At 44.2% G+C, this 21898-nt stretch overlaps 1 protein-coding gene across 1 annotated transcript in view; it reads left to right on the forward strand.

The window, feature by feature from the left end:
* Pcolce2 (procollagen C-endopeptidase enhancer 2) overlaps nucleotides 1–21898 on the forward strand; it is a 57924-nt gene that overhangs the window by 11936 nt on the left and 24090 nt on the right. Inside the window, exon 3 of the mRNA NM_029620.2 lies at nucleotides 20442–20697. Coding sequence (NP_083896.1) covers nucleotides 20442–20697 — 256 coding nt within the window. The remainder of the gene's footprint in view (nucleotides 1–20441; nucleotides 20698–21898) is intronic.

The raw sequence follows: 21898 nt of genomic DNA on the forward strand, positions 1-21898 counted from the left end.
ATGACCATGGCAACTCTTATAGAAGAGTGTCACTGCTGTGAAGAGACACCGTGACCATGGTAACTTTTATAGAAGAGTGTCACTGCTGTGAAGAGACACGGTGACCATGACAATTCTTATAGAAGAAAAGATTTAACTGGAGCTGCCTTACAGTATCAGAGGTTCAGTCCATTATCATCATGGAGGGAAGCGTGGCAGCCTGAAGGCAGACATGGTGCTGGAGGGACCAAGAGTCTTGATCCAAAGGCAGCAGGGAGAGGGAGTGTCCACACTTGTGTCCAACAAGGCCACACCTCCTAACAGTGCCACTCCCTATGGCCAAGCATTCAAACATGAGTCTAAGGGGACCATACTTATTCAAACTGCTACAAAGGTGAAGTAAATAATCTAAACTGACCCACAGCAAGTGAGATAAGCTCAGTAATTAAAAAAAAACTCTCAGCCAGGCAGTGGTGGAACATACCTTTAATCCCAGCACTTGGAAGGTGGAGGCAGGTGGATTTCTGAGTTGGAGCCAGCCTGGTCTTCAGAGTGAGTTCCAGGACAGCCAGGGCTATACAGAGAAACCCAGTACAAGCCTAGGGCCAGATGGTTTCTACCCAGGAAAATATCACACCAGCAGAGAACTAACACCAATAATCCTCGTCATTCCATAAAACAGAAAAAGGAAAGAACACATCTAAGTTCTTTATATGAAGTCAGTATTACCCTGATACCAAAACCAAAAAAAAGATACCCCCTCCAATGGACTATAGGCCAATGTCCCTGATGTACATAGCCTCCCCCACAAATCTCAATAAAATACTTGCAAACCAAGTTCCAGAGTGCATAAAAAAATGTCCAGCATGATCAACTTGGTTTCATCCCAGAGATGCAGGGATGATTAAACATATGTAAATCAATAAATGTAACTCCCCACATAAACAGACTCAGGGACAAAAATCACATGATCATCTCATTAGATAGAGAAAGGGATCTTCGAATATGTTGTGGTTTGAATATGCTTGGCCCAGGGAGTGGCACTGTTTGGAGGTGTGGCATTGTTGGATAGGTGTGTCACTGTGGACATGGGCTTAAGACACTCATCCTAGCTGCCTAGAAGTCAGTCTTCCATTAGCAACCTTCAGATGAAGAAGTAGAACTCGCAGCTTCTCCTGCACCATGCCTGCCTGGATGCTGGCATATTCCCACCTTGATGATACTAGACTGAACCTCTGAACCTGTAAGCCAGCCCCAATTAAATGTTGTCTTTTATAAGACTTGCATTGGTCATGGTGTCTGTTCACAGCAGTAAAACCCTAGCTAAGATAAAATATAACATCCTTTTATAATAAAAGTCCTACAGAATACCTTAACATAATGAGAACAACATGCAGCAAGCCCACAGCCCACACCATTCTAAATGGAGAAAACCACAAAATCTTTCTATTAAAAATCAGGAACAAGACAGGGGAATCCGCTCTCCCTCATCCTGTTCAATACAGCGCTTTAAGTCTTAACTAGAGGAATAAGACAAGAGAAGGAGGTCAAGGGGATACAAGGAGGAAAGAAAGAAGAGGTCCAAACATCCTTTCTGCAGGAGTACGATTCTACATATAAAAGACTCCAATCAGAAAACTTCTACAGTTGATAAATACGCTTAGTAAAGTAGCAGGATACAAAACTATTAAACTATATATATCTATATAGAGAGAGTTTATATAGAGAGCGATAGAGCTAGATATATATCTTCAACATATAATTTATATCCAGCTGTCCGTATATACACCAATTCCTTCATACATAATAATGATTAGCACACCAAGAAAAAAATCCGAAAGAGTCCCATCCACCACCCTGAAAAGGATCTTAGAACAAACCTAGCCAAGGAAGTGAAAGGTCCGAACAAGCCAGTCTTTAGGGCTCTGAAGAAAGAAATAGGAGAAGGTACCAGAATGTGGACAGATCTTCCATGCTCTTGGGTTAGAAGAAGAAATAGTGTGAAAATGGCCATCTTACCAAAAGCAACCTACACATTGAGTGTAGCCACTCTCAAAATCTGAGTGCAATTTTTTTATAGAAATTGAAAAAATAATCCTAAAATTCACAGAAACACACACACACACACACACACACACACACACACACACACGCAAAAACCCCAGAATAACTAAAATAATCCAAAACAGTAAAAAACACTACTGGAGATATCGCCATGCCTGATTTCAAGTTGCACTGTAGTGATAAAACCAGCATGGTACTGATATAAAAACAGACACGTTGATCAAGGAATAGAATTGAGGACCTACAGTTACAAACTCCCATAGCCCTCTGATTCTCCACAAAAAGACAAAAAAATAATAATAACAGCAACAATGAAAAAAAAAACAAACAAACAAGAAAAACCACACTGGAGAAATGACAATATCTCCAACAAATGGTGTGGTCACACTGGATAGTTACACGTGGAGGAATGAAGCTAGAGCCTTATCTCTCGCCCTGCACACACAACTTGACACCAAATACATCAAAGATTTTAACATAAGACCTGACCTGAGACACTACATCTGATAGAGGAGGAAAAAGGGAAGTTAACTTATAGGCATAGGAAAGGAATTTTTTGGACAGGACCCTGGTAGCACAGGCCTTAAGACAAGTAGGTGCTCATGAAATTAAAAAGCTCCCATACAATGAAGGAAACAGCCTAGATGTCTATCAGCTGATAGGTGGATAATGAAAATGTGATACACATATATAATAAAATATTATTCAGCTATAAATAAGATATTATATTTAACATATATATTATATAATACATGCATATGTAGAGATTTATGTTTCAAAGCAACAATTTAAATGGGTGGTGGAGGCTGGTTCCTCTGAAATGTGTATTTTACTAACTAGATGTTATAATTTTCTAACCAAATTGACACATCAAACTAGCCATTCCAGTGTTTCTCCATGGTTTTAAACAGAGCAGTATGACATAAAGTGACTTTTTTTTTTTTGACAAGGTCTCCTATAGCCTAGGCTTGTCTCAAATTTAAGTAGCCAAGTATGACTTTGAATAAAATTATGATCCTTTTGCCTCCACCTCCCCAGTGCTGGGATTACAGGCATGTACTGACACTCCTGGTTTTATGCAGTGCTAGGGGTTAGAGCCAAACGCTCCAAATGAGATGCAATCTCAGCTTGTGACTCGTGTTTTCAAAAGATCTCCTGGCTGCTGTGTGGAGAAATAGACCGTGGCGCCTAAGGGGAGGCTGCTAGGAAACTGTTGCTGTAACTGCGGTGAGACCATGGTAGCTTGGGCCTGCATGGTAGCCAAGAAGGTGGCAATGAAGGTCAGTGATACACACACACATACACACACACACACACACACACACACACACACACACATGCACACACATAAGTTTCTAAATATATTGCAATGTATTTTCTAAATATATACATTGTCAAAATCTGTAAATCTATAACTTCTATTTCTAAATATATTACATATATTAGCTTCTGAATATATTGTAGTATATTATTGAAATTTATACATTGTCTAAGTCTATAACTCCATGTAATCTATAAATTTGTCTAAATACTACATGTATACTATATCTATATATACTACTATATATATATATATAGAGAGAGAGATAGTATACTATATATACCTATATATACCCATATATATAGGCTTGTAAATATATTGTAAAGTAGAATCAAAATTATTGGTGGGCAAAGTGTAAGGTTGAAAAGAATAAAAGAGGAGTCAGAGCCTTCCAAGCTGGGGCTGAGCAGACTTCAGGGTGGCAGCACCATCATCTATGGCCAGAGCAGCCTTGAGAGCAGAGGCCAAGGACTTCACTTCCAACCTTCATGTCAGCTGGTGTGCACCGGACAGCAAGTGATGGTATCACCCTCGGAAGGCCACTGCAAACACTCCAGCGGTGGAGGGAGCAGGAACATCTAGCTGCTGCCTCTCCTGAATCAGTGCTTTGGGGAGTCACAAAAATTAGCAACTTGATCAAGGGCAGTGGTGAGTGAGCACAGGTCTCTGTGTGAGGCAGCCATGCAGGAGCTGCTGGCTGCGGGCCACTGTGTTCCCGTGAGCTGGCTGCCAGAGAGGAAGGTGCCTGTGCTAGTTCTGGAAATGAAGAATGAGATCTTGTGACAATGTTACTATACGCAGTTGTTTGTTCTGTTTCAAGAGTCCTGCACTGGTGTGTCACAGTTGGAACCACCCACACCCGTCCTACCTGTTCTTTGGAGTCATGATGTCACTATTTTACATTGAAAATAAGATGCAAGCCGGGCGTAGTGGCACACGCCTTTAATCCCAGCATTTGGGAGGCAGAGGCAGGTGGATTTCTGAGTTCCAGGACAGCCTGGTCTACAAAGAGAGTTCCAGGATAGCCGGGGCTATACAGAGAAACCCTGTCTCAAAAAAACGGAAAGAAAGAAAGAAAGAAAGAAAGAAAGAAAGAAAGAAAGAAAGAAAGAAAGAAAGAAAGAAAGAAAGAAAGGAAGGAGGGAGGGAGGGAGGAGGAAGGAAGGAAGGAAGAAGGGGGGAGGAGGCAGGCAGGCAGGCAGGAAGGAAGGAAGGAAGGAAGGAAGGAAGGAAGGAAGGAAGGAAGGAAGGAAGGAAGAAAGATGCTAGCTAGGTCTGGTGATACACACCTATATGCCAAGCATTCGGGAAGCCGAGGCCAGAAGATTGCTGCAAATTTGAGGGCAGCCTGGTGTACATGGTAAGTTCAGAGCCAGCCAGGGCTAGGTAGCGGAGACTTTGTTTGAAGATGAAAACAAAAACGAATGCTCTTGGTCTTTTTGAGGTTGAACTGTGCTGCAAAGGCTTTGGTTAGATTTGCAACATTTCCTAACCCCTGATGTTTCCTTCACTTGCCAGAAAAATGAGTCAATTTCACTAGGGGGCATATTTTCAAGCCCCACCCAAAAACTGCAACAAAACATGAAAAACACTTTCTAGAGCTACATGTTGCCAGGATTCTGTCCACTGCTGCAGCCCAGATTAAAGCAGCCGGCCTTCCGGACTGCAGGCGTGATATACCCATCCGCCGAACATTTGCAGAGTGCTGGATTCTGCAAGGAGGAATGATCCCATGACTTTGGGATCCTTGTTTGATTTAGTTCATCAGAACTATTGGAGGAAGACAGGAAGCACATGTGGCATTCTTGGCCTCTTACTGTCTTGAACTGAGAACGTGCAGAGACAAAGAACAATGTCAAGGACAATAACTTTAAGGCTAGCGTGGTGGCTCAAGATAAGACTCTTGGCTGCTTTCCTGAAGGACCTGGGTTCAATTCCCCAGACCCACCTGCTAGCTCACAACCATCTATAATTCCAGTTCCAGAGAAACCTGATGCTCTCTTCAGGTTCCTAAGGGTACCACACTATATACATGGTGCACAGACATTTATGCAACTAAAACATTCACACATATAAAAATTAAATTAATAAATAAGAATTCTTAATAAAGCCTCCTTTGAGGTCATTAGCAGAAGGACTGGCATACATTAGCAGAAGGACTGGCACAGAACATAGTACTGTGTTGATTTGAAAACGTCATGGCTCAATTAATTTTAGCATTTGAAAGCAGGTCTTGTATTGATAGGTTATTCATGTTACTAAGATCCATGGAAGCCAGAAGTTCAGGGACACTGTCCTGGTCCCCACATTCAAGGAGCTGAGTTCATTCCTGAAGCGTTTAAGTCCATGTCATTTCTTGTGTGGGTCTCCCTGCTCTTGTAGATCATTGTCCTGATACAGTCCACACAGACCGTGGGGACAGAGATGACAAGCAGGGTTTCAGAAGCCCTGTGAGTACATACAGTGAGTTACTACACTGGGCCTGCAGTAGGGAGGCAGATCAACTTTATGTAGGGTGATTGGAGGCTTATAAAGTCCTGGGGGGCTGAGGGCAGGGGCATCCAGAATGGGCAAGGGTCACTGGCTGAGGGCTTGGGGTGCCTCAGTAGCGTGGGGAAGCTTGTCAAGAATCGCAGGTGCTAGATGAACAGGTTCTGATCCGGAGAAAGGAAATTGATCCCTTAATCTAAGTAAGGCTGTGCGGAACTCCTCTGGTAAAGGCATGTACAGGGCTGAAAATTCCTCAGGCAAGGTCAGAGAAGAAGAAGCCCTGCTATGAAGGGAATCTCCCATGTTGCACTGAGCCCAGAGGCTATTGGTCATGGTGGATTTTGACCTTAATTAGCAGAGTTTCCCTACATTTTTTTTGGCTTTATATCCTGCTTCAGTTTTCTCAGGCCTCACAGGTACTTTCTGAACTGAAGCCAGGAACCACCAGTCTGAGTGAGGATGTAGTTAAGTGTGTGTATTCAACAGGAGTGAGGCCCTCCCTGGGTTCAGCCCCCAGCCCCCCACATGTATAAACTGCCACAGATTCCCATGAAAAATCTACTTCGGTGCCCTTGAGGGAACTATCAAGTTAGTCACTAATAATCCTCTTGTGTGTGCTAGAGATGGAACTCTGGGCCTTGAACATGTTTGGCAGGAGCGCTATCATAAAATTATGACCAGGTCACTGATAGTTCTTTTTTATTTAAAGACGATTTTTTAAATGTATGTATACGTATGTGTGCCTGGTGGGTGTGTGTGCATCACATGTGTGCAGGTGCCTGCAGAGGCTAAAGGAGGGTTTTAGGTCCCCTTGAATAGAGTTATAGGTGCTTGTGAGCCACCTGATTCTGGGTGTTGGAAAACAAACCAGGGCCTCTGCAGGAGCTGTAAAGTACTCTGAACCACTGGCCCATTGCTCTGGCCCCCACCCCTGACATTTCTAACTTAATTAGAGTGGTGATCATTTCAAATTAAGGATACAGCTGATAAAATTAGCAAAATATGATACACTATGGCACCTAACAAACTATTGAATTTTCCTGAGTGATAACCAGGTGACAAACTATGACGGCATTTTAGGTGATTTGTCACACAGATGTGTCTCAGTTTCAACCTGTTGTAAGCAGTAGGTTTCAAGTTGGCACCCAACTAATGGTTTTACTGTGATAGAAATTTTATGCTTTTTTTCTTTTTAGAACTATTTCTATTTTATGCAAATAGGTATTTGCCTACATGCATGTCAGTACACTACTGTGTGCAGTACCCTAGGAGACCAGAGAGGATGTTGGATTTCCTGGAACCCAAGTTAAAGATGTCTGTGAGCCACCATTTGGTTGCTGAAATTGAGCCCAGGTCCTCTGCGGAGCAATCAGTGTTCTTAACCACTAAGCCATCTCTCCAGCCTCTGTAGTATTATATGCTTAGCCAGTCTTTATCTCCGTTGAGTGGCAAGCACTGTACTGAACTTAGCTGACTGGTAGATGAACACAGGTTCATGCCACTGGTGCAGGACATGGGTTGGCTTTCATCTCTATGACAAAATAACTTTGTAAAACCAAGTTCAAGAAGGAAAGAGTCACTTTGGTTCACGTGAAGTTGCAGAGGTTACAGCCAGCGGTCACTTGAGTGCTGTTTCTGGGCCTGTAGTGAGGCAGAACATCATGGTGGGAACTCAGAACTCAAGGTGAAGCTGGGTTGCTTGCTGACTGACAGGCAGGAAGAAGGGGAAGGAGCAGAGAAGGAAAGGGGGCGGTGGAGAGGCACAATGCCTCAATAACCCGCTTCATCCAGTTCAGCCGCATCTCTTTAATTTTTCCCACGTGGTGACACACATCTCCCACATCTCTAATGGAAAAACCTCCAGGGTCAGCAGAATTAGTATTTTGAAAATGGTTATAGTCCCAAACATCAGACATAACCATCAATTCAATGTCACGCATAAGAAAATTCTAAAGCTATCACAGACTAGAAAACAAAGAAAGAAAGAAAAGAAAACAACCCCCAGCAATCCAGTTTGTTTCAAAGAGCAGAAACCGGGGCTATGGATACAGCTGAGTTGTCAGAATGATTGACTGGCATGCAGAAAGCCCTGAGACGGATCTCCACCCCTCAGACCGACCCTGTGTTTTAATTCTTGCTTCAATCTTTTACTCTATAGAAAGCTGTAAGACACCCCCCACCCCTCTACCCCTCTCCTTTTCAAGACAGGGTTTCTTCGTGTAGCCCTGGCTGTCCTGGAACTCCTTCTGTTGACCAGGCTTTTTCCAAAATCGAGATCTTCCTGACTCTGCATCCCAAGTGCTGGGATCAAAGGTGTGAGCCACCAACCATACCTGTTTGTTTTTTGTTTGTTTGTTTGTTTGTTTTGTTGTTGTCATTTCATTTTGTTTTGTTTTAATCTCTTTAAAATCACGGCTGATGGTCATGAAGCAGTCCATGTTTTTGGTCCATGTGGCAAAGCCGGCATTTTCATCGATGTGGCCAGGGGCCTCTGCTGAGGGCAGATGGAGTGGAACCTCTGCCTGGCCTGACACTGTACCAGTTTTCAGTGTGGTGCGTCAAGAGACCACACTGTATGTATGAACAGCCCCTACTTCCCTAGAAATACCCTGATGGGGCTATGGTTGGCTGAAAACAAAACAGAGTTATGGCTGGTTGAGAAATGAAAGGGAGACATGCTCAGGGCTGGGGCATTCTCTCTGGAGATCTGAGCTCACTGTTGTTTTGGGTGGAGTGATCTCATTAAAGAAGCCTGCTAGGTGCCCTGCCAACTGGCATAGAGTGGATGTACAAACCCAGATTTCCTGTGTGCCTCAGATGCCCATCTTATTTTTGGCTAAGTTTTAATTCTTTTCTTTCTAGCTAGATTTTAAAAGTGTTCTAAGATCGACAATTTTTAAAAACCAGATAAAAATTTGAATAGATTTTCTGTTTGTTTGGTTTTTTTTCAAGACAGGTTTTCTCTGTCTAACAGCTTTGGCTGCCCTGGAACTCACTCTGTAGACCAGACTGACCTCTAACTCACAGAGATCTACCTGCCTGTGCCTCCTGAGTGCTGGGATTAAAGGAGTGTGCCACCATGCATGGCTTGAATAGACTTTTAAAACATGAGTTAGTTTATTTATTTTAATTTTGTGTGTATGAGTATTTTGCTTGCATGTATGTCTGTGCACCATGTGCACCCTGGATGCTTTTGGAGGCCAGAAGAGGGTGTCAGATCCCCTGGAACTTGTAAGCCATCATATGGATGCTTGGAAATCTAACCTGGGTCCTCTGGAAGAGCAGCAAATGCTCCTAGCCACTGAGCCATCTCTCCAGCCCTTTGAATAGACATGTTATCAAAAGGTAAATGAGTGGCCAGTACATGTATGAAGAGATGCAGAGCATCATTAGCTCCTGGAGAAGTTTAAGTAGAAAATATAAAAAAATTAAAAATTAAAAAAAGAGAAAATATAATGAGTACAGAAGTCACATGCGTGGGAATGCCAGTACTCAAAAAGACAGGATATAGGGCCGGGACAGACGGTTTGGTCAGTAAAATGCTTTCCATTGGAGTGTGAGGGCCTGGTTTTAGTCTCTAGCACCCACATAAGTGTGGGACAAGCTGGGGAGGTGGAGGCAGGAGGATTCCTAGGACTTGAAGCCAGTAGATCTGAATGAATCAGTGAAAGTCTCAAAAAATAAGATAGAAAGTAATTAAGGGAGACACTAGACATGCACACGTATACACTACACACACACACACACACACACACACACACACACACACAGACAGAGAAAGAGACACAGAGAGAGACAAAGACAGAGACACAGACAGAGACGGAGACAGAGTTTTAATTTTTCACACTGCTGGTAGAAATGCAGAATGGTAAAAGCCACTTCAGAAAACAGTTTCTTTTAAAGTTAAACATTTACCACACGGCCCCGTAATGACACCATAAGTGCAAGAAAAGTGAAAATGCGCATTCATAAGACTTGTGAAAAACTGGCCATAGAGACATCGTTTATAGCCCTGAAGTAGATGTATTTCAGATATCAAGCAACTCATGAATGAACATTTAGTGTGTCCATTCAATGAAACATTATTCCGTCATAAAAGGAACTTGGTACTCACGGCTGTGGTGACACAGATGGATCTGAAGACACGAGGCTAAGTGAAAGAAGCCAGAGGCAAAGACCTCACATCACATGGTTCCACGTTCACGAAACATCCAGGAAAAGCAACAACATGGCTTCCTGGGGCTGAGGTGGGAACAAGGACTGACTGCAGTTGGCATAGGAGTCTCTTTCAGTGAGGGTGGTAATAGAAATGTTCTAGAATGGGCTGGTAATTGTAGTTGTGAAACTGTATACATTTACCGGAAGTCATTGGAATGTACACTCAGAGTGAGCGAGTTTAGAGTTTGTAATCATACCTAAACAGAGTTGTTGTTTTTAAGATTATAAAAGAGATGGAGTTTCAGATTGACAACACCCCGTTCCCCCAGCCAGCCCCTCAGGCAGCTGAGGGCTTTACTCTTTCTGTGAACTAAAGTCAAGTTCTGCGATGGAAGAACTAAAAAGACAGACAGGACACCTAGAGAGGACCCTTGGACCCTTTCACCCGCACCTTCCGTGACCCGTCCAGCCATGTGCATCACACACTCTGCACAGACACAGTGCCGAGCCTCCTCTGTCTTCTGTCTCCACTACTGTCTTTATGGCTTTTGCTAAAGTGTGATGTTGTCACTGAACATTTAAGGACATTTAATTAAATGTCACACCATCTGAGCAAAGTGATTCACTCTCTGCCTTCCCTCGTCCTCTGGGAATTCTGACATTTGTTTAAATAGCTGCTTTATCCACTTTTCTTCTGGTTTTACTTTCATTTACTTTTTTTTAAAAAGCTAGTTGGGTCAGGCTGACTAAATGGAAGATAATTTAGTCGTTTTGAAGAGAATGTATAACAAAGTTAGCTAGGTTTCTTCCTCATCTCCTGGGCCTCTTCCTCCTTCCTTGCCCTTGGATTTTAAAATTGTTATTTATTTATTTATTTATTTATTTATTTATTTATTTATTTATTTATGTACATCGATGTTCTGCTGACGCGTATCTTCTAGAACTGGACTCACAGAAGTTCTGTGGAGGGGGTGGCTCTGATGTTTTGATCCAGAGTCTGCACATGAACACTGAAGATCTTGTTCCCCAATTGGTTCTTGATCGATCAATAAAGATGTTATGGGCCAATGGCTGGGCAGAATAGGTGGGACTTCCAGGTTCCTGCAGGCGGGCTAGCAGACACAGGAGAGGAGAAAGAGCCACTAGCCAGTGTGACATCTAGGACAGAATGGCCATTGGCTGCTTCTCTGACTGGGCCTAGGGTAGCAGGCAAGAAATAAAAATGCACCTAAGCTGAGGGCAGATTTAGGGTGCTGAGCAACCAAAGTTGAGGGCAGACTCAGAGGTGCTGAACTGGGGGAGAAAAGAAGGGCTTAATAGCTGAAGGAAGGCTTAGAAGAGCCTGGCCATTGAGCTTAAGCATGTCAAAAACAATTTAATGTATGTGTGTGTTTCATCCGAGGATCCGAAGGAACCTGGGTGGGGCTGCTAACATGTAGCGTGTAGTTCCTACTACCCAGAGTTTAAACTGGTGTAGTAGGAACTACATGCTACAGTTCTGAGCTGCCATGTGTGTGCTGAGAATTAAATCCAGGTCCCTTGGAAGATTAGCCAGTACTCTTAACCTCTGAGCCATCTCTCCAGCCCCTTTATCCTTGGGTTTTGAAACAGGGTCTCACTGTATATGTAGCCAAGGCTTCTTTGAAGTCACAATCCTTCTGCCAAGGCTTTCTTAGTACAGGTAAGGGTTGTTTTGTTTTGTTTTGTTTCTTTTCTTGAGATGGGGATCCACTATGCCCTAGAACTCACGGTGTAGACTAGGTTGGTTTCAGACTGGCTTCTGTCCTGCCTCTGCTTCCAAATGCTGGGATTATAAGCTTGCCCAGCATATACTCTAAGCATCCTTGATCTGCTGTCAAGAGCTTAGTGGAGGGGAAAGAAGGAAGGGCAAGGGCTCTGCACGGTCAGTCACTGTCGCCACACTGGTCTAGCTAGTTTGTTTCTTGTCTGCTTCTTCAGGGTCTTGCTGACCTCAGGAAGTCTATTGCCTGGGAGATGGGTAATGGTCTTTCTTGTCACAAATCATTGCATGTAAGAATCATACTCTTGGAATTCAAGATAAGCTGAGGCAAAAATGTCTCCCAGCAAGAGAGAGTAGGTTAGGGAACTCAAACTGGAGGTAGACAAGGCTAGGTAGGACCTTTGTGGCAGCCACCCTAATTGTGTTTGGATACTGTAACATATGCCTTTATCAGCCTAAACTCAGCATTTTCAGAGATTGAAACTATGATGCCCTTGGTCTCTCTGCATGCCTTCCAAGACGAAATAACATAGTTCCTCTTCTCCCCACTGCTTTTCTATTTCTGGTGGTGCCCGTGGGGCTGCTACCTCCAGGGTATCCTTGATGAAGTGCCTCTTACCTGATCTATTGCAACCCTAAATAAGCTCAGCTTCCCCTATAATGACCACAGGGAACTCAAAATAACAACGTCGTCATTCTTTCTTTCTTTTCATTTGTCATGTGTGTATATACACCTACCAAATTGGTACGAATTGGCATTCAATGTAGAAGAAAGTAGGGAAAACAAGAATGAATACAATGTCCTTGTGTTAATATTCTGTTAAAATGCCAGGGCTGAGGAGATGCCTCTGTGTGTAAAAGCACTGTCTGTGTAAGCCTGGGGGTCTGAGTTTATATCCCCGGAACCCAATTAAAAGCTGGAAACAGTAGTGCAGGTGTCTGTCATCGTAGCATGCTTATGAGAAATGAGGCGTGGAGACAAGAGAACCTCCAGAAACTCGAGGGCTAGCCTGGTTTACTCAGCAGCAAAGAGTCTATCTCAGACAAAGTGCAAGGATCAACACCCGAAGTTATCCTCTGACCACCACAACACACAGAGGGACCTGTACATGCTGTATTCTCTCTCTCTCTCTCTCTCTCTCTCTCTCTCTCTCTCTCTCTCTCTCTCTCTCTCTCTCTCCTCCTCCTCCTCCTCCTCCCCCTCCTCCCCCCTCCTCCTCCCCCTCCCCCCTCTCTCTGGCTCTGTCTCTCTCTCTCTCTCTTTCTCTCTCTCCTCCTCTTCCTCCTCTTCCTCCTCCTCCCCCTCCTCCCCCTCTTTCTGGCTCTGGCTCTCTCTCTCTCTCTCTCTCTCTCCTCCTCCTCCTCCTCCCCCTCCTCCCCCCTCCTCCTCCCCCTCCCCCCTCTTTCTGGCTCTGGCTCTCTCTCTCTCTCACACACACACACACTAATAATGGTAAGATAATATAAATTATCCACAAATAGAATACAATCTATTCTGTATTGTGTAATTACCTATACAGTAGCAGTCTGGATGTTCCAGAGGAGAAAATGGAAACCGTAGGCTACTGATGCCTGTATTGAGAGGATTGATAGAGACCCAGCACACTATGCAAACCTCAAGAAAGGCCATTACAAGGGTTAGAAAAACAACCTCTGAGAAATGTAACAACTTTAGCTCGGCTGTGATGGTTGCATGAAGGTGGTTCTGCGAATCTTGAATACTGATTTAACTAGCAGTTTAATGGAGGGGCAGGTGGGGGAATTATAGGATACAGAAAAGGTAATGATTGAAAGAGGTAAGTCAAGACTGAGTGCAGGCTGCTGTTTTACACAAGGAAGTGAGTAGCTCTGATCACCTGTGAGGATCACAGCCCAACGGGGCTGGGAAGACAGTGTAGACTGGTGCTTCTCTGTAAAGCCTGGAGTTCTGTAGTAGACAAAGAAATTAGATTTTCAAACAGTTGAATTCTTTCTTGTAGCAACTTTATGCAGCCACAAAAAGCCATTTGGCTCATGGAAGAGGACACTCGACATGCCTTTGTATATGCTGTTGTCACTGTTCAGTTACCTTGGTCTGACTCTCCTAGTATCCAAAAGAAAGGGATTTTATTTCTTTTTTTCTTTCAGTGCTAGTAAAACAGCATTATAGTTTTATATTCAGAATCCACTGCAGATCTACTCAGTTAAATTCTAGATTACAGAGATATTCTTGAAAATGACATTTCAGGTTTGTGCCCCTTTCTTTGGGCCACTGGACAGAAGCAAGCTCTACTTTATAAAGGCTGGGGGAGGGGTAGATTACCCTATGATCATTCCAGAAGAAAGCAGCAGAGGCTGGCAGAGAAAGCCTGGTCAGGTTCTACTGCACAGTCTGCTCCTTGAAGCGCATGTGTAAGGCCAGCATGGTGGCTGGAGCTTGCTGTCTGGCCAGCCTAGCCTAAATTGGGAAGTCCCAGGTCTCAGTGAGAGACTCTGTCTCCAAAAACAAAGTGGACAGCTCCTGAAGAACAGTGCCTGGGTGACCCCTGGCTTCCACATCCATGTGCGCCTGCATACACATGTGCAACTACATACAGAATATACATGTGCGCCTGCATACACTTGTGTAACTGCATTCAGAATATACATGTGCAACTGCATATACATGCACAATTGCATATACACACATGCCTGCATACACATGTACATCTGCATGTACATGTGCATACACATGCATGTGTACACATATTTGGAAACACACACACAAAGCTTCAGGGCTCCGGGGACATATGACAAAGAAGACCCCACTGGTAAAAGGCTCCTCTGGCTTTTATTTCTGCTGTGCTTAAAAATAGCTGTAACATGGGATAATTGTTTAACTTAGGAACATTTTCCCCTCCACAAATCTCCACCAATCATGTCTATCTTGTTCTGGATTAACTCATACTGACAACTTCTGGAGACCTGAAAGAATGTTCTAAAATGACTTTTTGAAGATGTAGAGAAATCAGTTTTCTTTGGTGGTATGAAACCTTCTGCACTTGTCTATCAGGAAGCATAATAGAGAAGTTACCACCCCTGCTTTTAAAAATGCACAATCCTGTACACACATATTGAGAGAGTGTTACCAAGGAGACACCCTGGGCACGGCATATCCACTTAGCGGTAGGTGTTGCCTCTCATCTCACTGAGGTTTAGCCTGCCTGAAAGGTGTTGCCAGGCTCTGGGTCATGTGCATTCTTGAAGTTTAATTCTCTCCTCTCTCTTGGCTATGACTGTGTGCTTCCCTGAAGTTTAATACAACACCTGCTGATTTGGAAACTCGATAATCAAACAGCACAGAAAAGCTCCAAAACTCTTCTCACCCAAGATCGAATTAAATAAAATGAGAATAGGAAAGTTTCCTTCATTACTGTCTCCACCCCACCCACCTTCTCGGCTGCGTGGGCCCCCGCTGTTGTGTTTCCATTGAACAGATCTCAGAGGGAGAATGTCTGGCTGTGCACTGCGAGGCTGAGAGCATGCCAGAGACCACAGTGAGACGTGAGGTGACTGGCTGTCTGCCAAGGGGAGAGGAATAATGGGCTCTGGAGGGGCAACTGGGACAATAATTCCACTGAGATACGGCAGAGGGTGTGTGGGAGGGAGGTTCCTAGAGAAGATGTGTTTGGCCCACCTTTGAAATTGGAGTGAGAGCTAATGGATGGAGAAGAAGAAAGAATATATCCCAGGAAGGGGAAATTCACATGAGGTAGAGAGGAAGAGGGGATCCATTTATTTTCTGGAGTCAAGAAATACTGATAGCTTCTCGATGCCCCACTGCTCAGCCAGGTAAAGGAGTCACGGTAATGATGGTGGCATTTAGAGACTAAATTTAGAGCCATTGCTATAGTCTGTAGTGTGGATCTTGAATGTGCTCTAAAGGCAAGTATTAAAGCCCTGGTGCTCAGCCTGGGGTACCACTAAGCCACTGGTTCTCAACCTGTGGAAGGACCCCTTTACAAGGGCCACCTAAGACCATCGGAAAACACAGATATTTACATTGCAATCCATGAGAGTAGCAAAATTACAGTTAGGAAGTAGCAGTTAGGAAGTGTGGGTCCACTGCATTAGGGGATGGTAGCCCACCCAAAGGAAATGAGACCAGTGGATCCTCTGATGGCTAATGTTACATCGATGTGACACAAGCTAGAGTCATTTGGGGAAAAAGACCCTCAACTGGGAAAATGCCCCCACCAGATTGGCCTGTGGTGTGTTTTTTAACTAGTGATTGATGTGGGAAGGCCCAGCCCATTGTGGGTGGATCCACCCCTGGTCCTAGAGTTTAGGAGAAAGCCAACTGAGCAGGCCAGAAAGAACACCCTTCCATAGCCTCTCTTTAGTTCCTGCCTCCAGGTTCCTGTTCTGAGTTCCTGCCCTGGCTTCCCTTAATGACAGACTATATGCTGTAGGGTGAAATAGACTTTTTCTCCAGAGCTTACTTGTAAAGATCATGATACTTTATCAGAGCAGTAGAAATTCTAACTAAAACAGGGCATCCCTTTCCTTAACAGGGAAATCGAGGTCATGGCCCCTTCATGTTTCTTTCTTTTGGAATCCATCTTTGTGCTACCACATGTTCCTCACAGTGATATGAGCCTTCATCACAGGCTAAGAAGCAACAGCATAACCCTGTGAGAGCATTATCCCAAATAAACACTCTATTCTCTTACAGACCCATCATCTCAAGCATTCTGTCACCGTGACAGAGAGCTGGCAGTTACTCTGCGCTGTCACATTTTTGTGACTAATCCAAATTGTGCACGTCCTCTCGAAAATGAGTTGCCTTTAACTGATTACTGCTTGCCAAGTAAACTCTATATATCTGTCATTGGGCAAAGCTGCCTCTCCCTTGCCTATTCTCAGAAGCTGCTTTATTTGGGAGGCCAACGATGCTGTTTGTTTGTAAAGAACACACAGACACCTAAAACAACAAAGATGGCAGCCACATGTGGTGGTAGTGTTGGGGAGAACAACTGGTGTGTGCCACTCCCCAGGGCACTAACACAAAGTGCAAAGCTTCTCTAACAAGCAGACCCCCAAACCCCAGTGACCGCACACGGCACAAAGTTCTCCTTGATCACTGTGCAGCTGTGAGTGGCTTCTCCTGGGCATCCGTCTTCAGGCACTAACTCCTGTCCTGCATAGCTATGTCGTCTGCTACATACAACCTCCTGTTTCCTCTACTGAATCCTTTTCTTAAATCTGAAACAGAACTCCAAGAGGATTGTGCAGAATATTTGATATGCCACTTCTATTGGCATTCTACTGGCCCAGACCTCTTCCCGTGCTTTCAGGCTCCCTGCAAAGGAGTCTGGGAAATGTGGATGTCCCATGTGTCTGGAGAGAGGTTATGTGCTTAAGAAGCCCCCCCCCCCATGGATATTTTTCCAAGAACCATGCTAGATAAATTGTGTTCTCTATACCACGCTTGCTGGTGGTAAGGTGGGGCCAAATAACCTGTGAAGAAGCAGTGTAGCTGTGTGAGGCATATATGTATATGCATATATGTATATGCCAGTATATGCATGTAAATGTTAGTATATGATGCCCGAAGGGCTCAGGGGGGGCCTCTGGGAAGGTGTAGTCCTTGAGCTGAGACCTAAGATAAAGCGAATCATATTAGGAAGAAACATTGTCCAACCGGGGGTCCTGAGCTGGGAGCCATCTTTGGGGTGTTCCTCAATCGGCACAGTGGCCTGCATGGAGGCTGAACTGTCTGAAAGGGAAGACCCATGAGACAGGTTGGACCATGCAGCGTCTTGACCTCTCTACCTCAGTCTCCATCGCCCTGGGTTAATGTGAGCAACAACTTCCTAGAGTCTCTGGGAATGATTTTAGGAGAAAAGGTGTACACATTGTAGCAATTTACCTGACACCTGGAGTTCAGGTTTATTATGGTTCCAATGCAGTGGGGAAGTTTTGGGGTTATTTCCAGTAGAGCAGAGTGACAAGGTCTCCGTAGACTCCAGTGGATGGGTTCCCTCACTCCTAGACATGAAAGGAGTTTAATTTTTTTGGGCAAAATTTCAGGGAACAAAAGGAAATGTTCACAGTATTACATCATTTCTATTCACTAAAATGTGTTTTATTTTCTAAACATGGACAAGGTTTCCCTTAAAAATAGTATTGAGAGAGGATGGGGAGGGAATGAGACCTAGTTTTTAAAGAGGAAAAAAAAAACAATGAAAGGAAAATAGAAAAAAGAAAAGAAAGAAAGAGTGTCAAGATGTACACAGGCTGTAAACGCTCCTGTGAGCTTCTGGTTTAGTCCCATCTCGAAAGACAGCCAAATAATTATGCGTACTTTTAAGGTCAAATTCTCTGGACCACATGCAGAATGCATGTGCAGGATAACAGTGGGCCCTCTTTCTCCTCAAGCTTGATGTGCACGAATCGCTCTGGGCATTAGAGCACCAACGACCATGCCAGTTGTAAAAGAGAGAAATCCTGGAGGCTGGAAACGATGGCTTAAAAAAAAAGACAGACATGCTGCAGGGACACCATGTCTCTAAGTGTTGTGCTAGGGAACAGAACCCTGTTTACAGTTTGTGTCCTCCACAGAGAAGCAGGCTGCGGATTTGCATTTTGTCCATCCCTGAAAATGCAAACCACCGACTTAGAATGCGCTTCCCCAGTTCGCTGGCAGGAGCCTTGCCATCAAGTGACTTGGCAAGTGTGCCTGTGACAATGAGGACGTCCCAGGGGCTTGTGGGTGAACTGAGGTCACTGCTGCACCCGCTGGCAGTTGGCCCACACAGGACTCAGCTGTTGATTGGAAAAAGCAGGGACCTGGGACTGTCTCTCCTCCGGGCCGATAATGAATCCCCTAGCTGATATCAGCTCGCAAAACAACAGCTTCATCTAATTGGCACCAAAATAAACAAATAATTGTCAAGTGTGTGCATCATATGTGAGCATTGAGAGACGATTCGGAATAAAAAGCTTCTAAAAAGCAATGTCTTGCTTTTGTGAGAACCCTTAACCATCGAACTGTGCTTTCTATAAAATCTCTGGAGTTTCTGATAGTTGGACAGCAGATGAAGTATTTAGCAATTGGAAATGTAACTGGAGGTGTGGGGCTTATTCAGTAGAGTCCTCGCCTACTAAGCATAAGGCCCTGGGTTCAGTTCTCAGCATGTTAGAAATCACAGACTGGTGGCACGTGACTGTAGTCCCAGCATGTGGGACGTGGAGACAGAAGGGTTCAAATTTCACAGCATCCAAAGTTACATAGCAAGTTCCAAGCCAGCCTTCACTACCTGAGACCCTGTCTCAAAGTGGGGGTGGGAGGTTGGGTGGGGGGTGAATAATGCCCTCTTGGGATTTCCCAGTACGCTTTCTCCTGTGAGTTATTATATGGCTTTGACACAAAAATTAAATGACATCGAAAATACATTATTTTACAGTAGTCGAGTGAAATGTGCCCTGGGGAAACGGGATTAGTGTCGGTGTATCTCTGGCCTTTAATTCCGAGGCCCTTAGTTGAGATGAGTACAGAACCAGTCAGCATAGACTCCCGGGTGAATGTCCCCACTCTGACCTTTGTCTGGTCATGAGTACGTTTTTATGGAAGAAAGTCCTGGCAGTGAACACACGTGGTTGAAAAGATGAAGTGGGTGATTCAAACTTTAGGGTTGGAAATCCTGAAGGGAGAAAGTAAAGGACAGGTGAGCTGGGACCTTTTTCTTCCCTTCTCACAAGACAGGGGAGGAATTGCCTGGGGGAGTCATGGTGAGGGAGATCAGGGGAAAGAATACCCGTGCATAGTCATTGAGGAGTACTTGGAAAACACACTCTCTACCCGAGGAAAACAAATAAAAATGTTTTCTAAAACTTACCGATTTTAAGAAAAGACGAATCAACAAGCATCCAATTAACTGAATATAGATTTTTGCCCTCAACTGAACTTCCTGAAAATTAACTATACAATTGCCAAATAAACCCTTAATTTTGAACTTCACAGAAGCCTATTGTACAGTGTGGTTTTCTTTTTTTTTTTTAATCTGGAAAAAAGAAAAAGAAAAAGATGTCTCAAAGTGTTCCTTCCAAGCAACACATAGTATAGGTGGTGAGGCATTTTACAATATGTAAAAATGTATTAATAAAATGAGTCAGAACTGCTATTCTTTATAAACAACACCACCATCTAATGAGATTAGTCCAGTATTTTGCAGCTTTGTTGAGATATATTCATTGTTTGTTTGTTTGTTTGTTTGTTTGTTTGTTTTTCCAGACAGGATTTCTCTGTGTAGCCCTGGCTGTCCTCCTGGAACTCACTATAGACCAGTCTGGCCTCAAACTCAGAGACTGCCCCGCCTCTGCCTCCAGAGTGCTGGGATTAAAGACTTAAGGAATAAGGTCAGGGACCTAACAGAACTGTGGGACTTAGCAGAGGAGGGTAAGGGTGATGCTTTTCTTCAGAAGCATCCTGCTGGCTTAGTCCAGACCTGAGAAGGAAATTACCCTGGTTCATTTACTTATTCATTTATGAGTGTGTGTTGCTGGGCTCGAACCCAGTACTTCACAGGAGCGAGGCAAGGACTCTGCCCCGAGGCGCGTCCCCGACCTGGCGCAGGACTTAGCTCTGTTGTCTTTAGTGAAGACAGGCTATAGATGTTGTTGCTTTTAAACAGTTTTAACTCTGCCTTTTTTTTTTTTTCTTGACAGGTTCCTGAGGGCAAAGTGGTCGTCTTGAATTTTCGATTCATAGACCTGGAGAATGACAACCTGTGTCGCTATGACTTCGTGGATGTGTACAATGGCCACGCCAATGGCCAGCGTATCGGGCGCTTCTGTGGCACATTCCGACCTGGATCGCTCGTAGCCAGCGGCAACAAGATGACGGTACAAATGATTTCTGACGCCAACACCGCGGGAAGTGGCTTCATGGCAACGTACTCTGCCGCTGCGCCAGATGGAAAAGGTAACCGTTTTCACACAGGGGCAGCGACCTAGTGACAACTAGGATCTGTTACCTGTAGTGTGTCAGGCACTGTTCTTGGCACTCTCTATGTGTTTCCGCCTTCTAAGCACCATAGCATTTCTTAAAGAGCCAATGAGGGGCTGGTGAGATGGCTCAGTGGGTTAGAGCACCCGACTGCTCTTCCGAAGGTCCAGAGTTCAAATCCCAGCAACCACATGGTGGCTCACAACCATCCGTAACAAGATCTGACCCCCTCTTCTGGAGTGTCTGAAGACAGCTACAAAAGAGCCAATGAATGTCAACAAGTCATCAAGAGATCATTTTTAAAATTCAGCCCTTTTTTTATTAAAGAAAGTCTACATATATATATATATATATATATATATATATGTATATTTAAAGAAAGTCTATATATTATTCTCGTAAAAGTCAATAGAAATGGATAGGGTAAAAAACGTGAAGCTTGCGTGCGTCTTCACAGATGTAGCATCCACTCTTGCACCTCATCCTCCAGAAAGGCGTGGCTTTCTCTCCATGTTTCCCTTCACACGTGTACTTTTACCACAGCTCTTTTAAAAACCTAGGTGAAATCCCACACTACTTCATAGTTCTCTCTTGTTACCTCATGCTCTGTGTAATGCCTCGTGTTGGGTCATAGGAGCACTCCAGGAGAGCACTTGAAGGGGTGGCTGCACCAGGTAGGATTCCTAAATCCCCTGCCTGCTGCCTGAGGGGGCTGCTCATCGGCCTGGGCGGCCAGTGGTGCAACGTGACTAGATTGAGAAGTCAAGAGACAGGATCGAGGGCTGACACTACAACCAGAGCACTGGGGTGGAAACCCAAGCAAGACACCACAGAAGCCATGGACTCAAAATATTCAGAAAAGCTACCCATGTCTTTAACTGCAGAACTACATTGCCGGGACAAGCCCGTTGACAAAAAGGCCCAGAACAGGGACTAGAGCCTCTGGCCACTGCCAGGGAGACAGGCTGAGTCAAGAGTGTAGCTAAATGCTTACTAGGAGAAAAATCATTTTTTTCATAGGTATGTAACAATCTAAAGTATAATGTAACTGATTCATAATGCATATTCATAGTGCAGTAGAAAGCAGTCTAGTTACCAGTCGCAAGTCAGAGGTTGCAGTGAGCTGATAACCGCTTCAGTTTTCAATTGGGCTACTTACTGCCTTTCTGCATTGGTG

Source organism: Mus musculus, chromosome 9 (assembly GCF_000001635.26).
Source record: "Mus musculus strain C57BL/6J chromosome 9, GRCm38.p6 C57BL/6J".
NCBI lineage: Eukaryota > Metazoa > Chordata > Mammalia > Rodentia > Muridae > Mus > Mus musculus.